Here is a 23,518-nt window from a genome sequence, read left to right on the forward strand (position 1 = left end):
AAAGTTTCATTTCTTATAAATTTATTACATAATAATATTATAATAATTATTATCAATAATAATAATATAAGAAACATAGATCTCTGTGGGGTGTATCACAACATCAGGGTCAGGAGGCCTCAGGACTGGAGTAGGGGTGAAATCCCCTGGATGGAACTCCATACAAAAGGAGGGGTGAAGCGGAACTGACCCTGTAAAGTTAAAAACCCAAATTGAACGGAACCAAAAACCCACAGGTGAGTGTGAGACCGAGTGTGTATGTGGCAGTCTGTTACAGTGACTGCTGCCGTGTGTGTGACCTGGTCTGTTGGTGAAGGGGTTACTGGGTGTGACTCTGCCCAGGGAATGGGGCCGGTGGGCCAGGGCGGGGCGGGCGGGCGGGCACAGACCGGCGTGCCAGACCCCTGGGCTGTGAAAACTTCAGTTTTCTGTGTTTTTTTTTTTTTTTATTAAAAAAAGCTAGAAATATAAACAGAAACTTGTGAGTGACGTGGATGGAGCTTAGTCCAGACTCCAACCCTAGGTTTAAAAACGTCCCAGGGCCCCCCCACCCCACAGATCATTGCTGAGTGTGAGGAGTCACAGTAAGGGGGGCTGGGGTGTCCTCTGGGGTCTTTGCCTCTCCCCAGGGCCTGCGGTGGCCTGACTCTAGGGGTCCTCTATGATCCCCCCCAGAAGCCCAAGGTGGGGGGGGAGGGCATTGCCTCCAAGGGCCCCTGGGAGCCTGTCCCAGCAGCAGAGCTTCACCAGGGAGGCGGCTCTGGAAGGGCAGGCTGGGCAAACAGCAGGTCCTAGGGTGCCTCTGACTTTCTTTGGAAGTGGGGGTGTGCTTCCATGGCACACACCCATACGCGCACCCCGCACACACTGCTGGAGACCCCCCCCCAGGTCCGGAGTGGCCCCGGGACCACGCTCCAATCAGGCACACACAGGGCTCCCATGCACTCAGCCGCACCCAGAGCTTCACGCGCTCGCTCATGTGCGCACACACACAGGGCAGGAACAGGAGACTTTGGGGTCTGAGGCAGGGAGGCTTCTCTGCTGTGGTTGCCCAACAGTGTGGGGAGGAGGCTAGACCCCTCCTGGGAAGGGGCCCTGTGAGGGACTTGGCTAGGGGGCGGACGCCAGGGCTCTGCCCCTCCCCAGGGCAATGGTCACCCAGGTCACCTGACCTTGCTAGTGCCCAGCAGGACTCTGCTGCCTGCCGCCCCTCCTCCACGCAGCACCTGAAGGGTCGGTGGGGCACACTATAGCTCAGCGAGGGGAGAGGGCCGAGCCTTGGGCCCCAGGGCGGGCTACTAGGACCCTGGCCAACCCCAGACCAGCTGGAGCGTCCCCCGCCCCACGTGGGGTGGCAGTGGCAGTGAGGGGCCAGAGATGGAAGACTGGGCAGCAGCAGCGGAACCAGTGGGGGGCTGTAGGGGAGGGGAAGGGAAGCTATTAAGGACAGAGATATTTGTTCCTTTTCTCGTTCCAAATATAGGGTGGATTAAAATATGCAAAACAGGGGGGCTCCTAGGCCCCCAACCGAGAACCCCAAGTCTCCCCCCTCCCCCCGAGTCACCAAGGTGTGTCCTGACCTCGCATGCTGGACTAGGTCCCCCCCTCTGGGAAAGTAGCCACCAGAAGCTGTGCGGGAGATGGTCAGGCCGGAGCACCCCACCCCCAACCGTCTCCCGCTCCAGCCCCCCTGGCCCTCGCCCTTCCTGACCCTGTGCTGGGTGGGACTCGCCCGCCGGGGAGGGCACTAAGCAATGTACAGGGCAAGTCTCCGAGCAACAGCAAACAGGACGATTCATGCAACATTCCTGGCCCGGGCGCTGTTGTGGGGGGCGGGCCGAGCCCGCGGCCCGGGGGTCGGGGTGGGGGGCCCTGCCGGCAGGGCGCGGCTGGGGCGTGGGGAGGGGGCGTCAGCTGCCGTCCAGCTGCCTGAGCGCGCGCTCGATGTTCATGCGGTGGCCCACGCGCGTGACGCCCAGCTCCACGAAGTCGTCCTTGGTGAGCGCCGGCAGGTGCGCGCCCTCGATTTCGTGGTCCTCGAAGCGGTCGCGGTGCTCGCCCAGGTGGATGCTCTCCAGCCAGTCGCCCACGTCGAACTTGCTCCAGAGCTGCAGCGGCTTTTGTTGGAAGGGCCGGCGCGGGCCGGGGGCCCCGGGGCCGGGGCCGGGGCCAGGAGCTGGCGAGGGCAGCGGCGACGGCGAGGGCGAGCGGCTGCGTGCGCTCACGCTGCGCACCACAAAACGCACCTCCTTCGGCTCGTGCGGGATGGAGAGGCTGGACGACTTGAGGATGGTGGGAGGCGTGAGGCCGAAGGGCCGCCCCGCGCCCCCCGCGCCCGCCCCCAGCCCCTCCACCCGCTCCAGCGACGCGGGCTTCACTGGGCTCGGGGCGCGGCGCGCCACGGGGTAGCGGCCGCCGGGCCGCACCGGGTAGGAGGCCCCGCCGCCCGGGCCCCCGGGGCTGCGCTGCGCTGAGATGGAGCTCAGCTCACCGAGGCTGCTGAAGAGCCTGCGGAGGGAGAGGGGGTCAAGGCCAGGTGAAGGGCGCCAGGAGACGCGGGGGCAGGCGGAGGGGGCGCGGCCCGCGGCCCGGAGGACGCTGGGGGCGGAGCTTGGGGCTGGGGGCTGGGTGGGCACCAGGATACGCTGGGGCAGGCGGAGGGGAGCGCGGCCGGCGGCTGCGGGCGAGCCTGCGGGCGGGGCTCGGGGTGGGCGCCAGGAGACGCGGGGACAGGCGGAGGGGGGCGCGGCTCGCGGCCGGGAGGACGCTGGGGGCGGAGCTTGGGGCTCGATAGCCTTAGGGCCACCGGAAAAAAGGTGGGATCCGAGGATTACGACGGCCATTCTGTCTGGCCCCCAGGGTCAGAGCCAGGGCCCTGCTCGGGGAGAAGGGGACTAGATTGAATGGAATATAAAGAGTAACAGCAATGGCCCCTTTCGCAGCCCAGCGAAGGAAAGGCAGCCTTTCGCGGCAAAGGGAAGACCGCCCCAACCCTGACAGCCTCCCACACTGGCCCTGGGCACTGCCCCATCCACCCGTGCCCTGGAGGGGAAGACTGTGGCACTACCCCTCACTACTCCCACACACAGCTCTGCGCTCCTGAGGAAACCCAGAGGAACCTGGGCAGGCTTCAGGGATGGCTGAGTCGTGATGACGACTGCTGGTGGCACAGACTGACCGAGCCCATGAGTCAGAGACAGACACCAGGCAGCGTTCGTGCCCACGCAGAGCAGCCGCGTGTGCAGGACAGGTGTGAAGCAGCGACACACCCATGACACGCGGCCTCCCTGCACAGGACAGCATACTGCAGCCACAGGAGCACCCACACATGCCACAGACATGCAGCAGAGTGGCAGGAATGGCAGTGGACTGCTTGTGAGAGACGCACGTATGTGCAGACACGCAGACACACACACACCCACACACACACGGCGCCTCCCTACCCAACATCAGCTGACGGGACCCCAGACCTGCAGCCCCTCTCCAGCATGGCCGCAGTGGGAGGCCGACCTGGGGGGACCTCCAGAGAGTACCCACTCCCTCGTCCCTCCCCCTTCCTTTCCGTTCTCCGCCCCAGTTGCGCCCGGGGAAGCCGGGGGAGGGGGCTGTCGGTGGGACAGAAGCCCCACGAAGCCGAGCAGAGCGGAGAGCAGGGCGCTCCGGACAGCGCGCGGACAGCGGAGAGCAGGGCGCCCGGGACAGCGCGCGGACAGCGGAGAGCAGGGCGGTCAGGAACAGCGCGGGGACAGCGGAGAGCAGGGCGTCCGGGACAGCGCGCGGACAGCGGAGAGCAGGGCGTCCGGGACAGCGCCCGCACAGCGGAGAGCAGGGCGCCCGGGACAGCGCACGTACAGTGAGAGGCATGGGATGGGCATGCTCACTTACACAGCCGGCGCTCGGAACCACCGCGCAGCTAGACAGAGCAGCCACATGCAGATGGGCAGGAGAGAGCAATGAGAGAGAGTGTTAGCAGCCAGGGCCGCACGGCAGGCACATGGCCCCCAGTCACAGCTACAGCGTGCCAGCCAGGTGCAGGGCTCCCTGGCCAGACACCCACTGGGGGAGGGACTCAGGTGTGGTGGGAGGGAGCCAACCTGGAGCCACTGGGGAAAGGGAACTGCAGGCCAGACCTGGGCAGATCTGGGTGGATCCCTGGTCTACCTGTGGGGCCTATTTTCGAGTTTATGACGGGCAGATCAGAATGGTGCCCATCCACTGGCTTTACTTGGAACACTGAGGTGACACTTCGTGTCCCCTTATACTCTCTGTGGTCTGAACGGCCTCTCTCCAGCTGCCATCCCACCTCCCTCTCCCTGCCCCTGCCTAAGCTAGGCTAAGGACCCTCCTCTGGGTTCTCCCATCTACCTTTGTGCAATCCTGACTGGTGCCAGTCCCATAGGGCACAGGGCACCCTCAGCACCCTTCCTCCCCTTAATGTGGGTTTTGTCTTTTCCTCTCCCACCTGTGCAAGGTCAGCCTCTCCCTGGAGATCCAGCTCTGCCTCTCCCACTCAACCAGAAGAAACCCTCCCTACTCCCACCACACCTGTCCTCCCTGTACCACCTAGGCTTTGGGGCAAAGGAGGGCAGCAGTGAAGGGGAAGGGGGAGGATTCCCAGGGAGATGTTGCAGCAGGTGGTGGGTGCCCAGGTGGTGGCAATTGCTGGAGGTGGGGGGGGCAGTGCTGGGTAAGATGCTGAGGGAATGGTGCCCAGGATAGCCCCACTAGAGCCCTCACAGTGACCCCAGCCCAAAGCCCTGCATCTCAGGAGGGAACCCTGCCTAGCCCTGACCCAAGGGCTGGGTCTCAGTGGAACCATGTGGGTGTGCCTGGAGCCATGGGTGGGACAGAAGCATACTGACAAGTTGGCAGGACCACAGCCAAGCTGTGAAGGCAGAGAGAACAGGGTGGGTGCTGGGTAGTGCAACGGAGAGGCTTGGCCTGAGCCCAGAGCAGAGTCTGGGTTCCAGGATGCCTTTCTGGCCAGTGCTGGAGCATTCCTGCCTGGCGGACGGGGCAGCTGGCTCTAGTAGCACCCACGAAGACCTCCTGAGGAGAGGTGCTGGGGGCAAGAAGATGAGCCCCTGCCAGAGAAGACGGCTGATGCCAGGAGGTGCCCTGGTCCACCAGGCTGGGAGTGGGGAGAGACAGCCAGTCCTAAAGGTGCCCCGGCATGCTGGACATGGGAGGATACCCAGAAGAGCCTAAGGAAGTCTGTGCGCTCCCAAGGCCCCCGGACACAGCAGGGAGTGGCCAAGGGGTCCCCAGGGCCCCAGTGCCTGCTCCTCCTCCCCTTCTTTTTGGGGAACACATCGTCCCCTGGACAGGAATTCCAGCAGTGTCCATAGCCAAGTTTCCATGCCCTTCTGCATACCCATCCCTGTCCATCACTGCTCTCAGCTGTCTGATCACACCGCCGCCCCCAGCCAGGACCAACCATGGCGTGGTCACATCACAGCACCCGCTAGCCTCCCAGAGGGCTTCTGGGCTGCCCACCCTCTAACAACCGGTACCTCACCAGGCACCCCGAATGCTGCCAGCAGCCTTCTCCAGATGGCTCAGCAAGGCTCCATGCCCCGGGCATCTCCTCCACCAACATCTGAATGTGGTACTGTCTTGCTGCCTCGTGACTCTTCAGCCACTGAGGTCTGGCCTTGCCCCCCACCCCCTCACACACACACACCCCTGTAGTTACCAAAGGGATAGCAGGACCCCTGGCTGACTTTCTTCACCCCTTCCTTCCTAGATGGGTTTTGTGGTTCTCCTTTTGGTTCCCACTTTCTTCTGGGCTGTGTGGTCCATTCCCCCCTTAGCTATGGCTACATGTGAGGCCCAGCTAACCTCTGAGCTCCAGATCTCCAGGGGGACCACCAAACACGCTCTCCCTAACCCCAGTCCTCCCCACATCAGGGACCTGGGAGCCACCATCAGCTCCTCCTTCTTTTCACCTGGAGGGCTCCTAGCTTTGACCCAGGTCCTCATCCCCATTCCCGCCCCTCAGCCACCTAAGGGTTCAGTCATTTGATGGTCTCACTCAGGACCTCTCACCTCATTTCCTATCTGTTCTCCTTGACTCCTAGTCCTTAGCACAAAACCAGGAACACAACTTATACTGAAAAAAAACACCATCAAACAAAAATCATTTGACATGTCTCTCCCAGGATCGACTACCTGTTGGCCCACTGGTACCAACAGACGAGAAAAAGCCAAGCTCTGGTCCTGGCGTCTGGCTCCGGCCTTCTGCTGCTGCACTCAACGCAGGGCCTGGGGACTTCTGCGGTCTGGGAGCCTTGCCCGGGGAGAGGGCGCGCAACAGCAGCACAACTAGACACAGACTTGCAGGCTTCGAGGCGCACCCTCTCCAGCCTTGTGCCTTCTCACCGCCCACATCCGCTCACAGCTCCGACCTCAGCACACTCCAGATGTCCCTACGTCCCCTCATCCGCGAGCCCTTCCTGCCCTCCCAGCAGAGTTCAGGGCTCTTGAAGCATGGGAGCTGCAAGGACAAAGCCTATCCTGGCCCCAGTGCCCCGGCCGTCATGGAACAGGTGTCAACCCAGGTCCCGGGAGAAGCCCAGCTGGCCCTTTACCCCTGCCCTCACACCGGGTCGGATCCAGACCCTGCCAATTGTGGTAGAAAAACAGGGCCCACAGAAGGTCACCACAGCGAGGTTCCTACCCCATGATGGGAGAGTGTGACCCTTATTAGTGACTGTCTGAGACCTGACAGCTGAGAAGCCACAGCACAGAGCACATCAGAGGGCGAAGACGTGTGCAGGACATACACCCCCTGACTTCATATTTCCAAAGCTATGTCTCCAGGAACGTCTTTCAGTAAAACCTGACGTGGGGGCAGGTGGATGTAAAACTGAGAGCTGCAGAATTCAGAGTCCCTGTGGAGCTCAGAGCCCCCAGGGACTTCAGACCATAGGCAGGATTCCAGTCCACCCATGCAGTGTGGAAGACAGATGGAGTTGGGTGCACATGTGGGCCTCAAAGACCACGGTGGGGCTCTGAGAAGACGGAGGTTCTGTCTATAACCAGGGCTAGACGTGAAGCTGGAAGCATCAAGCCGGTGGAGAGTCTGGGATCGATGTTCCAGAAAGCCAGAGGTCCTGGACCTTCCCCCCGGAAAGATGGCCCCAGTACAGAAGAGCCAATCGTCTCAAGTTCCTGAGCTTCCGGTCTGTGGCACACAGGGCAGCTTAAGATGCCAAGAAGACCCGGGGCTGCAGAATGTCTCGGGACTAAACGGCATCAGGGCTGTCGGTGGGGAAGTGAGCGGAACGGGCGTTTACTGTCCCGGGATGCCCACTGGGTGGGCAGAGACAGGCCTGGAGCTGAAATCAGGGGAACCTGGGGCCAAGGCTGGCTGGCGTCTGGCCCCCCAGGTGGCCAAGGCTATTACTCTGGGGCCTCTGCCAGGAATGGTCCTGGGAAGAAGGCAGCCCCACCCAGATGTCAGGACTTCCATACTTTGAACACCCCTCTAAGAGACAGTGTCACTAGCAGTTCAGCATGAAACGAGAGGTGAGTGCTAGATTCTGGCCATAGCTGACCGCAGAGCAAGAGCGGCGAGGGGAAGACGCCAGGGCCCCCACCAGCCACACGGACTCCACATGGCCACAGCATCCCCTGCTCGGCCCCCGGCCTGGAGCCAGAAGCCAAGGGTGGGCAGTGGGGTCCGCTCCCCAGGGCTGTGGTTTCACCCAGGTCTGAGGGCAGGAGGGGGGCACCGAGGGAGAAAGGAAGTGTGAGCGGGAGCAGAAAGGAGTGCAGGGGGGAGTGGAAATGGGAAGGCAGGGCAGAGGGATGGCCCAGGAGGCAGGACTGATCCGGTGGCACTGTGGGGACTCGGGCATCAGGGATTTCAGAGAACGTATGCTGTCCAGGATACACGTGGCCCGTTAAGGTGTCAGTCTAACGAATGAACACGTGTGCAAAGGGACTACCTCTGTCACCAGAAGGGCTTTAACAACGGAGGCTCCAGACTACAGTGAACAGAGACTCAGGCTTAGGGCCAGACACACACCACCACCTCCCGGCTGCAGCAGACTTCCTTACATGCATCGTTCTACCGCCTGGAAGACGGAGAGTTTACGGCTGTCCCTCCAGCAGAACTGCCGCAGAGGTGAAAAACTGGGACCTGACGTTTCCTAGGGTAGCATCTGGCACTCTTTTTAAAAAGCTTATTTATTGAGAGAGAGAGAGAGAGAGAGCAGGGAAAGGGGCCCCGGGAGAACCTCCGGCAGACCCCCACCGAAAGCGGCGTCTGACACGGGGCACGATCCCACAGCCCTGCGATTGTGACCTGAGATAAAGTCAAGATTCGGACACCCAAACAACCACGCCCCTGGGGTGCCCCTAGCACCTGGCACTCTCATTTCCCACAAAGGGCCTGGCTGAGCACACACAGTGAGAGCCTGCCATGCTGCAGGCCTGAGCTCTGCGCTTCAAGGTGACGCCGTGTGTCACCCTCGTCATGTCACAGGGGAAGGGCTGACGTTCACAGGAGGGAAGGGGCTGGTCGCAGACTACCGAGCTCAGACGCAGCAGCTGAGAGGTGGGGTCCAGGGTCCTCCCGCCCCAAGCTGATGCCAGCGAATGAAGCCAGGTGCTGAAGTTGGGAAGGGCCGTGTCACAGGGACCTCTGTTGTTTTAGGTCATCTGGCATCTGGAACCCAAGAACCACCCTCCCTCACTCTCAGCATCTGTCTGCTAGGTGAGGCAACCCCAAGCCTTGGCTCCCAGGACAGAGATGACTCGGGCCTGGCCAACGGCAGCCTCACTTCTCCCTGACCCCAGTGATTCATTCAGAGGAAAGCAGGGGACCCACGTGAAGCCAGTCAGAGGCTGGAGGTTTGTAAAAAGTACTGAGCAAAAGAGGCTTACTTTCCCATGGACCCGTGGAGGAGAAGGGATGTGAAGTCTGCAGCTGCGGGCCTTGCCCTTGCCCAGCCCGCGTCCAGAAGAGAAAACAAACCATCATCCTGGTGCCACCCAGAGCAACGGAACAAGAGATCCTTCCCCTGACAGAGGAGAAATGGTGAGGACGCCCAGACACCCACGGGAGCCGGCAGAGCAGATGACAAGACACGGGCTCCCCTGAGCCTGACTGTGGGGTTCAAGAACCAGTAACCCTGAACCGACCGTGCACCTGTCCCTCGGTGGCCTTGGTCTTAAGCCACCTCCCTAGATCTCACATCACAAAAGACAGTGCTTGCATTCAACTCAGTTCTTTCATCTGCTCAGCAAATGTTTATTGAGGGCCTGCACGGTACCAGGCACGGGGCTGCCCACTTTAAATAGCTTTAACTTGCATTGGGGCCAAGGGACACAGAGGAATGGAGGACCTGTCGAGGGAGGAGAAGCAGAGATGAAGACGGGGGCTGGTCGGGGGGTGGGGGGTTGTCAGGGAACCACCGCCCTCAGGGGCCAGGACCTGCAGAGTCCCAGGATCTGGACCGCTCATCCCAAATGGACACCCCTGGCCATGCCTCCTCTCGGGGCATTTTCAACAGTGCCCTGCTGGAAAGAGGGCTTTCACATTCAGCTGGAAGCTGGAAGAGGCAGAATGGGGAGAGAGCCCCCAAGCAAGCGCCCGAGATGACAGGAGCTGAGGGACAACATTCCTGGACTACTTAAGAGAGGCACCGCGAGCTCCCCAAGCCCCAGTTCATCTTTTGAAGAAGGTAAATCAGAAAAGCCTCTGTGAGTAAGACCCGAACCCCTCACTGCTTTGGGAAGTCTGCCTTCCAAGGCCAACAGGAAAGGGCCTGCTAGGCTAGTCTTCACGGAACGAGAAGGAGGAGCCAGGTGGTGGCACCCCACACGCTCCCCAAAGAGCCAGAAGAGGGAGGAGGGCCTAAGGGGCACAGAAGGCAAAGGCAGCTTGAAGAGGGCTGACAAGGGCCAGCCAGGGGATGACCAGCTCTGCCTCAGACCGGCACCAGTGGGCAGGAACCAGCTCTCCCACATAGTTATGGAGCCCACAGGCCCAAGAGGCCCTTTCAGGAGCAGAGCCCTGGGAATGGGGTCCTCAAGGAAATGTCCAAGGGATCAGCCCAGGGGCTCTGGCGGCTCTCTCCACCAGAGCAGCACCCCAGCCCCTTGCTCCCCACCCTGGCTAGGAGGTAGGAAGAGAAGACAGACAGGGGAAGTATGGAGAAAGCGAGAGGGCAGATGGAGGGTGCAGAGGCAGTGTGACTTCCACCAAAGAACGGCTTCTAAATGCACTCTGAAAACCATGCACCGGACTCTGTTTAAGGGACACGGAGGCAGAGCAAGAGACAGCAAACAGGAAGCTGGTGGTGTGTCCTAAAAGGAAAAGGAATCCATGTTCCCTAAGCCTCCAAAGGAAGCAAGGCCAGAGGCAGCTCCAGGAGTGGTGGTACCAGCCATGTGGCCATGGGGGGCGGGGGGCAACTCCAGAATGGACCAGACCACATGGTGGTACCAGCCATGTGGCCATGGGGGGCGGGGGGCAACTCCAGAATGGACCAGAGAACAACCCTTAATAGCCGAGGCAGCTTTAGTCAGGAGCAAGAGAGTGACAGCCCACGGGAACCTGCGGCAGGGAGTCTCCAGGAGGGCTGTGGAGGTGTTCACGCCCCGCCGGGGCCCCTCCGCGGCAGCCAGCTCCCACTCCCAGCACCAACAGGGATGGAGAGAACAGCAGCCCTGACATTTCAGATCCCTGAAAGAGACTTCTGTCTCAGACAGACAGCAAGGGCGAATGGAGGACAGACGTGGACAGGAAGGGATGCCACAGACAGGTAAGGGGTGGGATAGGATGGACCATGGAGGGGGAACAGAGGATACCATGGATGCACGAGAGGAAGACCACAGAGGGGCTGTGGACCCGGGACAGGACCCTCCCCACACCGCCCTGCTCACCGAGCTGCCGCGATGGGCGACTTCTTGGCAGGGTCCAGCAGGCCGCCCAGGCCACCAGCCGGCTCTTCCCCCAGGGAGCGTGTGTCTTTGTTCAGCTGCTGCAGGCGGGAGCTGAGCTCACTGATCACAGCTGGTTTGTCATCTTCAGGCCCAGGGAGCCCCCGGCTCTCCACGGGGTCCCCCCACAGCTTGGACCTTCTCTGGAAGAGGTAGCGAGGGCGAGCAGACCCAGCAGCGGGGGCCAGCCCAGCGGAGGCGGCGTGGTGCTGCTGGGCCATGAGCTCGCTGTCCGAGGACTGCTTCAGCAGCGGGTCCCTGAAGGTCACCGGCCCCTTCCCCAGCGGGGACTTGAGCTTGGGCTTGGGAGGCACTGGCGGCTTCTCGAGTAGAAAAGTGTGTCCGTCGGCGAAGGAGGTGTGGGTGTCGGTGAGCTCCCCGCTCTCCGAGCTCAGGGTGGACATGCTGGACACCGTGGAGATAGTGCTCGTGGTCTCCAGGTGGGGGTCGCTGGAGCTGCGCGTGTCAGCCTCCTCCACCCCTGAGTCAGCCGCAGACTCAGGGGCGGGGGGTGGCTCGCTGCTCGGCTTCCCTGAGGCCGGGCCTGGCACCGTGGTGGGCGAGGGACCTGGGCCAGGAAGTGGGGTGGCCAGCAGGACCCCGTTGGCAAACTCTTCGGGAGGCGGCACCAGCCCAATGCGGGCCAGCTCCTCCCTGGTCTCCTCGTCACTGGAGGACAGCTGGGCAGGCGGCAGGTTCACAGCAAATACCAGCTCTGGCTCCTCCTCGGAGCTGCCCTGGCCTGGCCCGGGGTCGCTGGGCGGGGCGCTGCCAGGGGGCTGAGCCCGGGGGCTAGCCAGGGGCTCTGCCACCACTGCTGACTGCGTGGGGGTGGGGGCCAGCTCTGGGGTGCCCGGACGCTCCTCTTCAGCCGCCAGCCCACTGGGCTCCTGCCCATTGCTGGTGGCGTGCACGACGATGAGGCCGGCTGGCCGCTGCAGGGACGTGTCCAGGACACTGAGGATCATGGACTTCTTGTCCTCCGGTGACTTACGCTCCTCCCGGGGTGCTTTCTCCGGCTCCCTGCGAGCAGGCACAGGAACCCAGGCCGGGCTCCTCGGGGAGAAGGCTGGGGAGGCCAGGGCCCCTCGCTCAGAGTCTCGGGCCTGGACATCCACAAACAGGGGCCCAGGGCGGTCAGCGTCAGGGCTGTGCACCGGCGTGGGAGACCGGGAGGGTGCCTGGGAGGCCAGAGCCCGTTCCCGGGCAGCCAAGGCCAGGGCCAGGGGGGAGCTGGGGTCCAGGGGCTTGCCGGTGAGTGGGTGGATGAAGGTGGAGCCTGAAGGCCCAAGGCTTGGGCCGCTGACCAATGGCTTCAGAGCAGAGACAGGGGAGGGCAGGAGCAGGTCACGGCCAGCGGTGGGGCCGGTCCCCAGAAGGCGCTCATCGATGGAGCGGGAGGGCTGCAGGGAGGGCAGGTCGGCACTGGGCGGGCTGCCCTCGATGGCTCCCACCGACAGGAACACGGTGGAGCGGCGCCGCTCCTCCAGCCGCCGGTCCTTGCCGGGACCCGGGCCCCCATAGGCGAGGCCGGGGCTGTCCGCAAGACCGTAGTCGAGACCGCTTGGCCGAGGCCCCCGGTGCGTTGGGGAGGGCTCGCGGGCGAAGCTGCCGCCAGTAGGGCCCGGGCTGCCCACGGCCAGGGCCGCGCGCTCCTGGGCGTCTTCCACCTGGAGCTGCTTCACCAGCGGGCTCTTGCGGCGCTGCGGCTTGGAGGGCGCGAAGATGCTGGCGCTGAAGGCGCCCAGGTTGGCATACGGGCTGTCGGGCCCTGGCGGCCGCGGCCGGCGCTTGGGACGCTCTGGCGGGGTGGCCGCAGGCGGCGGCCGGGGCACGTCGCCCATCTCCGGCGCGGAATCCTGCAGGATGATCATGGAACGTGCGCGCTTCTGCCGCTCGGGATAGGGCAGCGGCCCCAGGGGCGCGCCAGGATCATACAGGCCTGCGGCCCCAGCGCCCAGGCGCGCTTCCAAGCCGGGCTTGAAGCTGGAGCGCACTGTGTCGTAGGCTCGGCCTGGAGGGGGCGGCGGCGAGAAGGCGGGGGGCGGCCCGGAGTCGAAGTAGTAGGGAGCGGGTGGTGGTGGCGGCGCGGTCTGCGGCGGGGGCGGGATGCCACGGCCCTCCCGCACAGGGTCTTGCATCGAAGTGCTCCTCGGGAAGCGTCCCTCCAGCAGGGACGCCAGCTTCTCGTCCTCCCCTGCAGACAGAGCAGGTCCAGTAAGACGAGGCCCTCGATGACTCCAGCGCCCACCCTCTGCAGAGGGCAGCCGTGGTCCCAGACACAAGGATTGCAAAGACACCCCCGTAGAAATTGGCGGGAAGCGCTAAGTAGTCAGGGAGGGCTTGGAGGCTGGGGTTGGAGACCAAAAGGGGAAGCGGAGAGCCCAGAGCATGGAATCGGAGGAAGGCCCCCAGTCTGGGCTCCTCTCCCAACACCCAGGCTCTGCACCCCAAGCCCCCAGCTGGGTTGGGAGGGCTCTTGGGAAGACTTGGGGAAGGTATTAGTTCTGATACAAGGCCGAGGAGGGCTCCACCAATGGACTGAGAAAGGACTCAGGTATACCGGGCTGGGGCCAAGACCTGCCCAAGCCCCACCACACTGAGAGGGCCCAAAAAGCGTCCCCAGTCATGAAGACAGAGCTGCAGAGAAGAGGCAGGCAGCTGGCTTCCATCCCAGACTGAGCAAGGCCACACCACAACAGTGGAATGAGCAGGTGTTGCTGGGATTTCCCTGGTGGCAACCAGAGATGGGAGGAAGGGAGAAGGTCAAAAATTAGGGGGACACGCTCCCAGAGCAGGAGTGGTACGACTGTAGTCACAGGGGAAGCCGACTGTGGCCACCTGTGCCATGCATCTGGCAGAAAGACAGCTGGTGCCCAGGTGAGAAGGTGCTCTGGGAAGAGATAAGCCCAGAGACGCTCCATCCCAGAGACCCAGATGGACTGAGAGACACTGCCCAGTCACTGTGGTAACCTTCGTGGTTAAATCTCAGTAACGCTGAGTGAAAAGGAAGGAGGAAGAATTAAAATGGAATTTTAGACTAAGCACCTGATACACATTTGAGTTTTACTCCCTATTGCCTGTGTGACCCCAGGCCAGGCTCTGAGCCCCTCTGAAACTCACTGATCTCATGAGCAACAGTCTTAAAATGACACCCACTCTGTCTGCCTCGATGTGCAGAGTAAGGCTCTGCGCGAGACTTGGGCTGGAATGCTCAGGGCCCTCACTGTCCTCTGCCGGACCAGAACCTGGCAAGACCCCCCAGGTGTCCTAATGGACACGCTGTGGACCCCTGTGCTGCAGGCGTGTTCCATTAGGCTGCAAGTGTTTGCCGGGTCTGAGGAGAGCGGATGAACGGCCTGTCCGTGCAGACACACACGGTGTCTGGCAGAGTGCCTTGGGGATCTACACCTGGCTTCACTCCATGCTTGGTCACATTTTTATGAACTCGCTACCGTGCAGACTGCCTATTCCCAGCCACCCCCTCCTTTAGCCACTGGTTTGGTTGGCTCAGGCCTCCAACACCAAGCTACTGCCATCTTGTCCTGCACTACAGCTCTTGGACCCCAGGCACAGCAGAGATGGGCCTTCCTGGAAAGACTGAGGCTCGAACTCCAGCATTAGGGTTACCAGCTGGTGTTCCTTAACCTCCTGACATACCAGTTCCCTAACCTCGGGAGGAGTGCTGGCCCCTGTGCGGGGGCCATTTAAAGCGTGCAGCACAGGACTGAGCACCTAGAAGTGTCCAGCGAGGAGGCTGAGTTCCCCATTCGTTGTCACCATTTTTAATCTGCCACCCCCTCCACTGGACATGGACGTTGGGGCCGGGTTCATTGCAGGTCTCCTCCCCACTGCACTTACTGTACTGCACGTCAGCACCTGCTGAGCTCCCCTAAGCAGATTCGCCGTGCCGAATTCTAACTTAGGGTGCAGACAAGTCACTTGGCTGGGATGAAACGGGGAATCGGTTCTGTCACCAGCTCAGGTAATCTGGTAACACCTGCCCAACAAACACAGCAAGCATTTCTCCAACATTTACTGTGTGCCAGCTTCAGGGCGCAGAGCCTATGTCTACCGACAATTCCAGCAGCTGTTGCCTGTCCTGTGCCTGTAGGACAGCCCACTGGGTCAGCCTCAGAGCAGCCTTGAAGGCAGGCACGAGAGTCCTGAAGTTACTGATCGGGACCCTGAAGTTTCAAGGACCAAATCATGTGCCCAGGGCCACAAGGGGGGAAAACCCTGGGAATCTGACACCTCGGCCAACATGTTGGTGACGAGCAGCAGGCCAGGGCCAGGAGACTGAAGATGAAGCCCTCTCAGTCACTCATGGAGTCCGCACAGGAGGGTCCAGGAGGAACCCCACCAAGAGGCTCTCATCCTACAGGGCAGACACTGAAATCTGGACCCATGGTAGTCAGTCCCAGCATTGGGCTAGGCTGAGGGACGGGCCATCTGGGCAGAGTGAGGGCAGGTGCGAAATAGCAAATTCTGGTACACCTGGTAAGAGGGAAATGGAAACAAATGCCTCCCAGATGAAGTAGGAGAGACCTGGAGCCGGTCCACAGGATCCCAAGGCAATGAAGAGCCCCTGTGGGTCAACCAGAGGGACGTAGGGAGATGTCTACTCTGCAGAAAGCCCCCACTGGCCAGGCGTGAGCAATGGGCTGGCCTGATATCTTACCAGAAGACGGGTAAGGCAGCTGTGTGACCTTGGGCAAGTCATTTTACCTCTTTACCTGTTTCCTCATCTGTAATACAGAGGTATTAATAATATTACCTCAACAGGGTCACTGAAGTCTTAAATGAGCCAGTGTGCAGGAAACAGTGTTGTAGTAAGTGCTAAGTAAGCATTACTTGGGTGGTGAACAGATCACGGGTGTGGTGGGGCACACATGGGCAGACGGACGGACAAGTGGATGGGTCTGTAGGTGAACGGATGCACAGCTGGGCAGGGGAGGGTGCCTAGATGCGATGAGCAGTGGGTGGGGCTTGTGAGATGACCCGGTCAAGAGAGATGGCTAAGTGGGGATGTGAGAGCAGTGCTGGGCATGATGAGGTCCCAAGGAGACAGGTGCAGAAGGCAAAGAAACTAAGGACATAGCTCTTCAAAGGACCCACACTTAGTGGGGTGTGTTTTGGGGCGGGGGGGCATTAAAGACTGAACAGCCTGAAAATGGAGGGAAGAACTGAGAAATGTCCTAAAGCCCTGGGAAGGTGAGTGTCATGGAGGAGGGAACAGAGAGACCAAATGCCAGCTGAGATTGGAGGGACTGGTCATGTGTTCACTGGAAAGAATACCCTGGGAACCACTGGTGCCCCACTAGTGGGAGCAATTTCAGTTTTAGGTAGGGACAGAGCTAATCTGCCCCAGGCTGAGGAGCAGGTTGGGGACAAGGGACAGCACGTATAGGTGGCTTCTGGAGAAAACTGGCTGTGAAGGAGAAAAGAGATACAGAGCAATACCTAGGGCGAGGGGCAGGCAGGTTCAAAGGCAAGTCTAGGGTTAGAAACCTGACATATATTCACGCTACAGAGGAAGCAACCAGGATAGAAGACCCAGGGACAGGGATGCTGGTGTCTATGGAAGGCACAGGAAGGTGACACCAGAGGACAAGAGGAGCAGAAGGGGTGTGCACACGGGACAGGGAGTGGTGGATGGGGGCACACTGGGCGGGGAGCGGCGGGTGGGGGCACACGGCATGGGGAGAGGTGGATGGAGTAAGGAAGCCTCAAGGGTCTCCTTTGGCACAGTATATCTGGACTGGGGGAAGGAGTGACCCCATGTATGCCCACAAACAAGGAGATTCCTAGGCTGTGACTTGGGAGAGCTAGTTCTCAGAGGGAAACTGGAAACCCCAGTAGAAGGAGTAGGGGAGACAGTGTCCTCCAGCCCCACATCCACCCCAGCCCCAGCCCCATTCCTTCCAGCCCCGTGCAGCCCCCAGCCCAGCCGTACCTACAGACTTGGTCCGTGGAATCCCCTTCCGCAGGGAGCCGGGCAGCTTTTCTGGGCCTGGGAGGCCCTGGCGCTCAAACAAAGACTGTGGGAGTTGGGGGGTTACATGGAGGCACTGGGGCTCCCAGTTATCCATCCAGCCCCAGCCATCCTCCTCAGCCTGAGGTCAAACACCCCATGCACTAAATCCAGTGGGGCCAGCGCGGATGGGGCCTGTCCTAAGACTCGGACCCAGGTCCTGAGGTCTCCAGGGAGCAGGGCACAGCCAGTGGGGCCCTGGGCATAGAGTACGGATAGGGTTGATGTGGACGAGGCTGGAGGAGTCGCCCAGAAGATGCCAAGTGAGAGCAGTGGCAGGGGGCACACTGCTTCGTACCCTCCACAAGGCCGGGGTGCTCTAGGTGGTCCTGTGTGTGACTGTGCAGGAGATACTGACCCACAGCCAGGGCAGTGAGCACCCAGCCTTGTGTTAACCTGTGGCCATTCTAGGGGTTCAGATTTCCCCACGTGTGAGCAGAGAAGCCTTCACCCCCACCCCGGAGAGGAGGGTCCAAATGACGGGCTTCCACCCCAGAAGCACACACACACACCAGCGGGGGACAGGGAGATCTGAACCCGTGCCCCCCAGCTGCTGGGGTGACTTACACTGATCTCGGCGGGGGTGATCCTCCGACTTGTGGGCCGCTGTTTGACGGTGGCAGCTCTGGAGTCGGCATCCGCGATGTCCGGCCTCAGCGCAGGCTCCGTGGCGGCTGCCAGGATCTCATCCAGTTTCTCTGCGCAGCCAAGGGAGGCACCGTCTCAGCAACCCGGACCCTAACTGGCTCCTTCCCTGTGCAGCCCCACTGCTGACTCCTCCCCGAAAGACTGGTCCACGTGGGGCTGCTCAGAGAGCCCCTGGACCCCGCCCATCCCACGTCCCTTCCTCTAGACCCGAGACCGGGAGCCAAGCAACATGCATCCCATCTGAGTCCCGTGGCCGCTCTGTCCTCAGCAGCTGGGCCGGGTCACCCCTCCAGCCCCACTCCAGGAAAAGCCTGACTGACCACTGGGGAGAGGACCCGGGGAGGGACAGCACTGTTCAGAGCCTGGGGACGTCCTGAATTTGTTTCCCTTCGCCCTCTCCCTTTTCTCCTCAGCACCTGGAGTTCCTCGTCTGTCGGGGCCGCTGCACTGAGAGACAAGCTGTTCGTGGGGCTGCAGACCCAGGACAAACCCTGGTCTACACCGGGCGCCCACAGAAGATGCAAGTAAGTCAAGAACAAGTGAACAGGGGAGACTTCTGAAAACAGAGCTCTCAGTCCCAGACTAGGGACCTAAAAAAAAAATGGCCCTAATGAAGATTAGGAGACCAGAGACCCTTGCCCCCCCACCCCGTCGCCCCCCAAGAGCAGCCCCACCCTGGGGGAGAGGTGCTGAGACAGGAGGAAGGCACTGGGAGGGAGAAAGGCACCAGGAGGCCTCAGGCAGCGTTCAAACCCATCCTAAAGAAAAGCTGTGTTTGCTTATTTGTATTAAAGCTATTTCATGTTTTTACAAGTGGTGTTTTTGCTTATCACCATGACTTGGAAATTTTGTTAGATACGTGTGTCCGAGAATGAGCAGCCGAGCCTGGACGCCTGGGGTGGGCACTCAGGTCAGCATGTGGGGTGCAGGAGGGGTGGGGGCCGGCTCCTGCCCACAGCAGCCCCACCTCACCCCCATCATCACTCAAGCTCTGAATCCCCAAGGCCTTAGAGGCTCTGGCAAGACTAGAGGACCACATGTCTGGTCACACTCGGCCTCACACAGAATGACCCCCATCAGAGGACACAATCAGCCCCAACGCCTCCTACTCAGCGGGCGCCATGGGGAAAGAAGTCAGCTCCTCCCAGCTGGCTGGCCCCCAACCCAGACCAGACCCACACCAAGTACCCACTGTGTCCTGACTTAACCTCTCTGTGCCTCAGTTTCCTTATCTGATAAAGCAAGCGTGAAAAGCCGCTGCTTCAGTGTCTGCTGTAAGAACTGGCACGTGAGAAGTGTTACACCTCCACCTGGCTCGGGGTGAGCCCTGAAGACATGCTGCCCCGCATCTCCCCAGAGAGCCTGTGGGCTCCCAGAATGTGCTGCGTGTCCAGCCTGGGCCCTGAGTAAATACAGGAGCTCAACAAAGGGGACAGCTCACCAGCAGAACCCTAACCCGCCTACAGACTAGCTCACAGGTCCTGTGCATGGCTCCTATCACCACCAAAAGGGCTCGAAAGAGGTCGTCATCTTTGTTTTCGTAAGGAAGCAAGGAATTTCCCTTTGGAAGCTGAACCCACCATCACCACCCTTGGTTCGGTCCTCGGTGACTTCCGGTTAGGAGAGCTTCCCATGACCCTTCTCTCATTCCTCCAAACCATACAGAGAAGATGCTGGTACCATCCTCATTCTACCCAAGAAGAAACGGAAGCTCTGAGAGATAACACGCTCCAGATCACAGATCAAGTAAGAGATCAGACTTAACCACCGTGTTATCCAGAAACCGCAGACATAAAGACACGAACGGAGAAGAAACATTTCCACAGGGCATGAGTTCACCTGAGCTGTGGATTTTAGAGGCTGCATCTCTAGGTCCGGAAGAACGCAATCCCAGAAACCAAAGCAGTGCGTACATGAGGTCAGCAAAGCAAATGTTGTTGGAAAAGGGCGGGGGGGGGGGGGGGGGGCGGGGGCCAGTCAAAAATTATTTCCAAAAGAGAAAAGAAGCAAGAATTCTGCAAACTACAAACTGGTGAGGTTGACAACAACATCCACCATTATTAGAAAATACACTCTTCAGTAAAGTATTTTAGATACTTAAAAAAGAAAATGAAGGGACGCCTGGGTGGCTCAGTCAGTTAAGCGTCTGCCTTCAGCTCAGGTCATGATCCCAGGATCCTGGGATCGAGCCCCACATCGGGTTCCCTGCTCAGTGGGGAGCCTGCTTCTCCCTCTCCTGCTCCCCTAGCTTGCATTCCCTCTCTCACTGTCTCTCTCTCTCTGTCAAATAAAAAAATAAAATTTAAAAATCTTTAAAAAAAAAAAAAAAAAAAGAAAGAAAGAAAGAAAATGAAGCCCATGAAGAACCAGGTCTGGGGCCTTGGGAAATGCACCCTCCCCTCAGCCGCACATACACTGGCTCTCAAGATTCCATCCGCAGTGGGGACACAGCTCAGAACCCAAGCAGGAAGGAGGGCCCCAGGGGCGATGACCTGCCCGTCACTTCCCCTCCAACTGGAAGAAGTATGCAGCCCACAGCCCAGCACCCTGAGAGCCCCGCTAATGAGCTAAGGGACAGAGCCAAAATATTCCAGAAATAGCTTGTACATCTGCCTCATAGGGTGAAGAAAAGCATTCCTAGAGGACACGTAGTTTCAACACCTGGAAAGACACTGGGGAAAGCACCCAACCTGATTGGGGCAAGGAGCAATGGGAGAGCCCCGAGGGCAAGACTGTAGGTCATGGTGGAGAGCCGGGGCCCAGACAGACAGGGCCAGCACAGCCCTGGCACAGGCAAGGCCCTGTGGATCCCAGAGTGAGGGGAGGGTGGGCCCCAGGCACACAGACGAAAGTGTGGATACATCTGCCTGGGGCCACAAAGCCACCACAGGCGTCCATCTGGCTCTGACTCCAGTTTAGCCAAAAATGAGTCCCCTGTGCACTTAAGAGACGGAGGAGGCTCGCAGAGGCCAGGCCCTGAGATCTCACCAGAGGCTGGACCTCAGGCTCTGACCCCACAGGGAGGCTACATTCCTCACAGCAAGGCTGGACACACAGAACATACCGGAAAGAGACTCAAAGGGTACAGGTGAGACCTGAAGGGAGCAACAGGGGGACATATGGGCCAGAGGAGCTCCGAGCTCCCTCCCCAGTGCTGCTCCGAAGGGGTGATCATCAGCACTGGGCTTGACCCCACAACAGGTCAGCACAGAAAGGGGAACCACACACCAGGTGCAAGGAGCCCCCAGAAAATGGGCAGAAAGGAGCAACATGGGCCAGAGCTGAGCACCCAGTCAGTGCTGCTGACCCCACTGGCCCAGTCACCATGCTCCCTAGGGAGACCCACAGCTGAGCACTCTGAACCCTTCTCCCACCTAGCTCCAGGACACCACACAGGCTATGGCCTCCACTGGGAGGCCCTCCCAGCTCTGCCTCACCAGGCTGCCTCAGTAGCCTTCACACCCCACCCTACCCCAACTCACCTGAGACACCAAAGCCCACGGCTCTGCCTGCCAGGACACCCCCACACAGCCACACCCCTGGGAACTCCCCATCTGTCCTTCCCTAGCTCCCTCTACTGTGCCCATACCAGATTCCCAGGAAGAAGGCCAACAGGAAGGTACAGACCAGGTTTCTAGACCACACTGACTTGAAATGGAACCTCTTCACACATCAGCACTTCCCTAGACAGGGATCAGGTAAAGCTGGGGCCTGGGGACGGAGCAGAAGACTCACCCCCTTTCCTTCTCCGAATGGAGGCTTGCAATCAAGAAACAGAGCAAAGGGGGTAAGAGGCAGGCTTCATCCCTCAGCATCTGGGCCCCCTTCCCACTCCCATGTCCCCATCTTCCCCATTTCCCACCCCTCCCAACAACCAGGACCCCCCAGATCCCCTACAGCCCCTGGCCTACACCTCCCTATCAGCCCCAGTGGCAAATGTGCCCAAATTTGGGCAAATGTGCCCAAATGCAGTACATGGCCTGAAACTCAAGGTGGAAACCACCACAAGCTGGCACGTGTATTTGCGTGCATGCAAATCCAGGCACGTGCATACACACAAACACACACACACATGCATGAGGGCGCTCATGCACACACAGACATGCTCACGTATCTGGACATGTCCACACAATCAACTGTTTGTTCAGAAAAAAGACACAACCGCCTCATCACCACCAAAAACAAGCTCAGAGGCTGCTAAGAGCTGCAGTGCTCAGTCTTGAGTGCCCCATGCACGGTGTTTCCACCAGACCATGGCCCATCAGGGCCACACACGGGCACATCTCCTGCCCTGATGTTCTCATCACAAAAGAAAAAGGGACCCAAAAGTTCCAGACTTCTCATGGGAAAGCAGATCAACAGGAGGGACTCGGACCCGCCCAGGCCCTCCCTGGCCTGCGTCTCCACTGATCTCTGCAGCCCCAGCACATTTCTGGCTCAAGCAGACAAACATGTGGTCACAAGGAACCCCCATGCTGGAGGGCACTGGGCGTGTCCCACTTTTCCCCCTCTTCCCACCACCCGACTGAGGAGGAGGGCTCCTCTCCCAACCTGTTCCTCTCAATCCTGTTTCTGCCAGCCACCTCAGGGCCTCATTTTCCAGGCATCACCTCTGCTCACAGTATCCCCCACCAGGGCGCTCCTCACCTCCTCTCCCTCCTGCAGGACCTGGCTTCTCCCCAACACCCACGAGCAGCGAGCAACCGTCTGGGTGTGAGTCCCCACCCGTGCCACCTGCCTTTTCTGAGGCCTCACACTTGCCTTTCTTCCCACGTGTTCAGGTCATCTTCTCAAGAGACCACAGCACCCTAACGGGCTCTACCACTTCTCAGCACCATGGCCGAGAACCGGCGCATTCGTGCGGTCGATAAACCCACAGGTCCAGTTTCTATCTGAGGAAAGCGCAACACCAGACCTGGGACGATCCTCAGGTACCTGGGGAAACCCTGATGCTGGCCTGGCCCCCTCAACCCTAGAGGTCAGCCGCGGTCTGACTTCCCGGGACAGCTCCTCTGGAGGCAGCGGGGTTTCTCCTTCTCCAAATGGAGCTACAGGGAGAGTCTGGGTCCAGCTTCGACAAGAGCAATGACCCCTCCTCACCCAGCGGTGTGGATGGAGCCTCTGTGCGAAGCTGTCCCTTTGTCCTCCCCCACACTCCTCCCTTTGTCCCTGGGTCCTCCCCCACCGTTCAGGTACGAACTGCTGGAAACCACGCTGCGCTGAGGCAGCAGCAGTGAGCCCCTCGAGAAGATGAGAGTGTACAGCACAGCCCTGCCGCCCAGCAGCAGGAGAAGCCAGACCAGGGCACAGAGACCAGAGGCTCTCCTGCTCACTGCTTTCTTCAGACAGAAGCATCCCAGGAAGCAGAAGGCAATTCTGCTTCCACAGGGCTCAGTCCCCTGGCCCCTGGATGCCCACACCCCTCTTCACACACAACTAGGAGGATCCCTTCTGAACGTGTAGCTGAACATGGCTATGTGCCAGCCTCTGGAAGAAATGCCTGCCTGGGACCCACCCACAAGAGCCCTGGTCTGGTGTCTAGCCAGACCCAGCTGCCTACGGGTACTGGTTTATCCATCAGTCTGGGCCCTCAACCAGTGAGACGGATCAGCTCCCCGTGATAAGTTTTGGACCCTTGTGACCCTGGGGCCAGAAGTCTGCTGGTTTCTCCACCTCAGTCTTCAATGAGCAGGTTTAGCTAAGTACAGAATTCTAGGGGGAAAAGCATTTTGGTGCAAGACTTTTATTTTTCCATTGTCTTCTAGCATCTGCTACTGCTGCTGATGACAACTCTGGTGTTGTTCCTTTCTAAGTCATCCAGCTACTTTGGTAGTTAAGATCTGTCTTTGTCTATGATGTCATGAAGTTTTAGTGTGATAGGTC

The 23,518-nt window shown here is 60.1% G+C and overlaps 1 protein-coding gene across 4 annotated transcripts in view; it reads right to left on the reverse strand.

Annotated features, from left to right (window-relative positions):
- The window catches only part of SHANK3 (SH3 and multiple ankyrin repeat domains 3), a 50,021-nt gene continuing 26,503 nt past the window's right edge, over window positions 1-23,518 (reverse strand). The window contains exons 18-23 of one of the 4 annotated variants that reach the window (XM_032882664.1): window positions 21,371-21,394; window positions 17,555-17,685; window positions 16,910-16,994; window positions 10,897-13,150; window positions 3,835-3,913; window positions 2,924-3,658 (exon numbers count right to left, since the gene is read on the reverse strand). In XM_032882664.1, the coding sequence (XP_032738555.1) occupies window positions 3,440-3,658; window positions 3,835-3,913; window positions 10,897-13,150; window positions 16,910-16,994; window positions 17,555-17,685; window positions 21,371-21,394 (2,792 nt within the window). In that variant the 3' untranslated portion in view covers window positions 2,924-3,439. Of the gene's footprint in view, window positions 2,509-2,923; window positions 3,659-3,834; window positions 3,914-8,992; window positions 9,354-10,896; window positions 13,151-16,909; window positions 16,995-17,554; window positions 17,686-21,370; window positions 21,395-23,518 lie in introns of those variants that run through there. The other 3 variants (XM_032882662.1, XM_032882665.1, XM_032882663.1) reach the window with 3 other exon arrangements.

Source organism: Lontra canadensis, unplaced genomic scaffold (genome assembly GCF_010015895.1).
Source record: "Lontra canadensis isolate GAN:19392208 unplaced genomic scaffold, GSC_riverotter_1.0 scaffold84, whole genome shotgun sequence".
NCBI lineage: Eukaryota > Metazoa > Chordata > Mammalia > Carnivora > Mustelidae > Lontra > Lontra canadensis.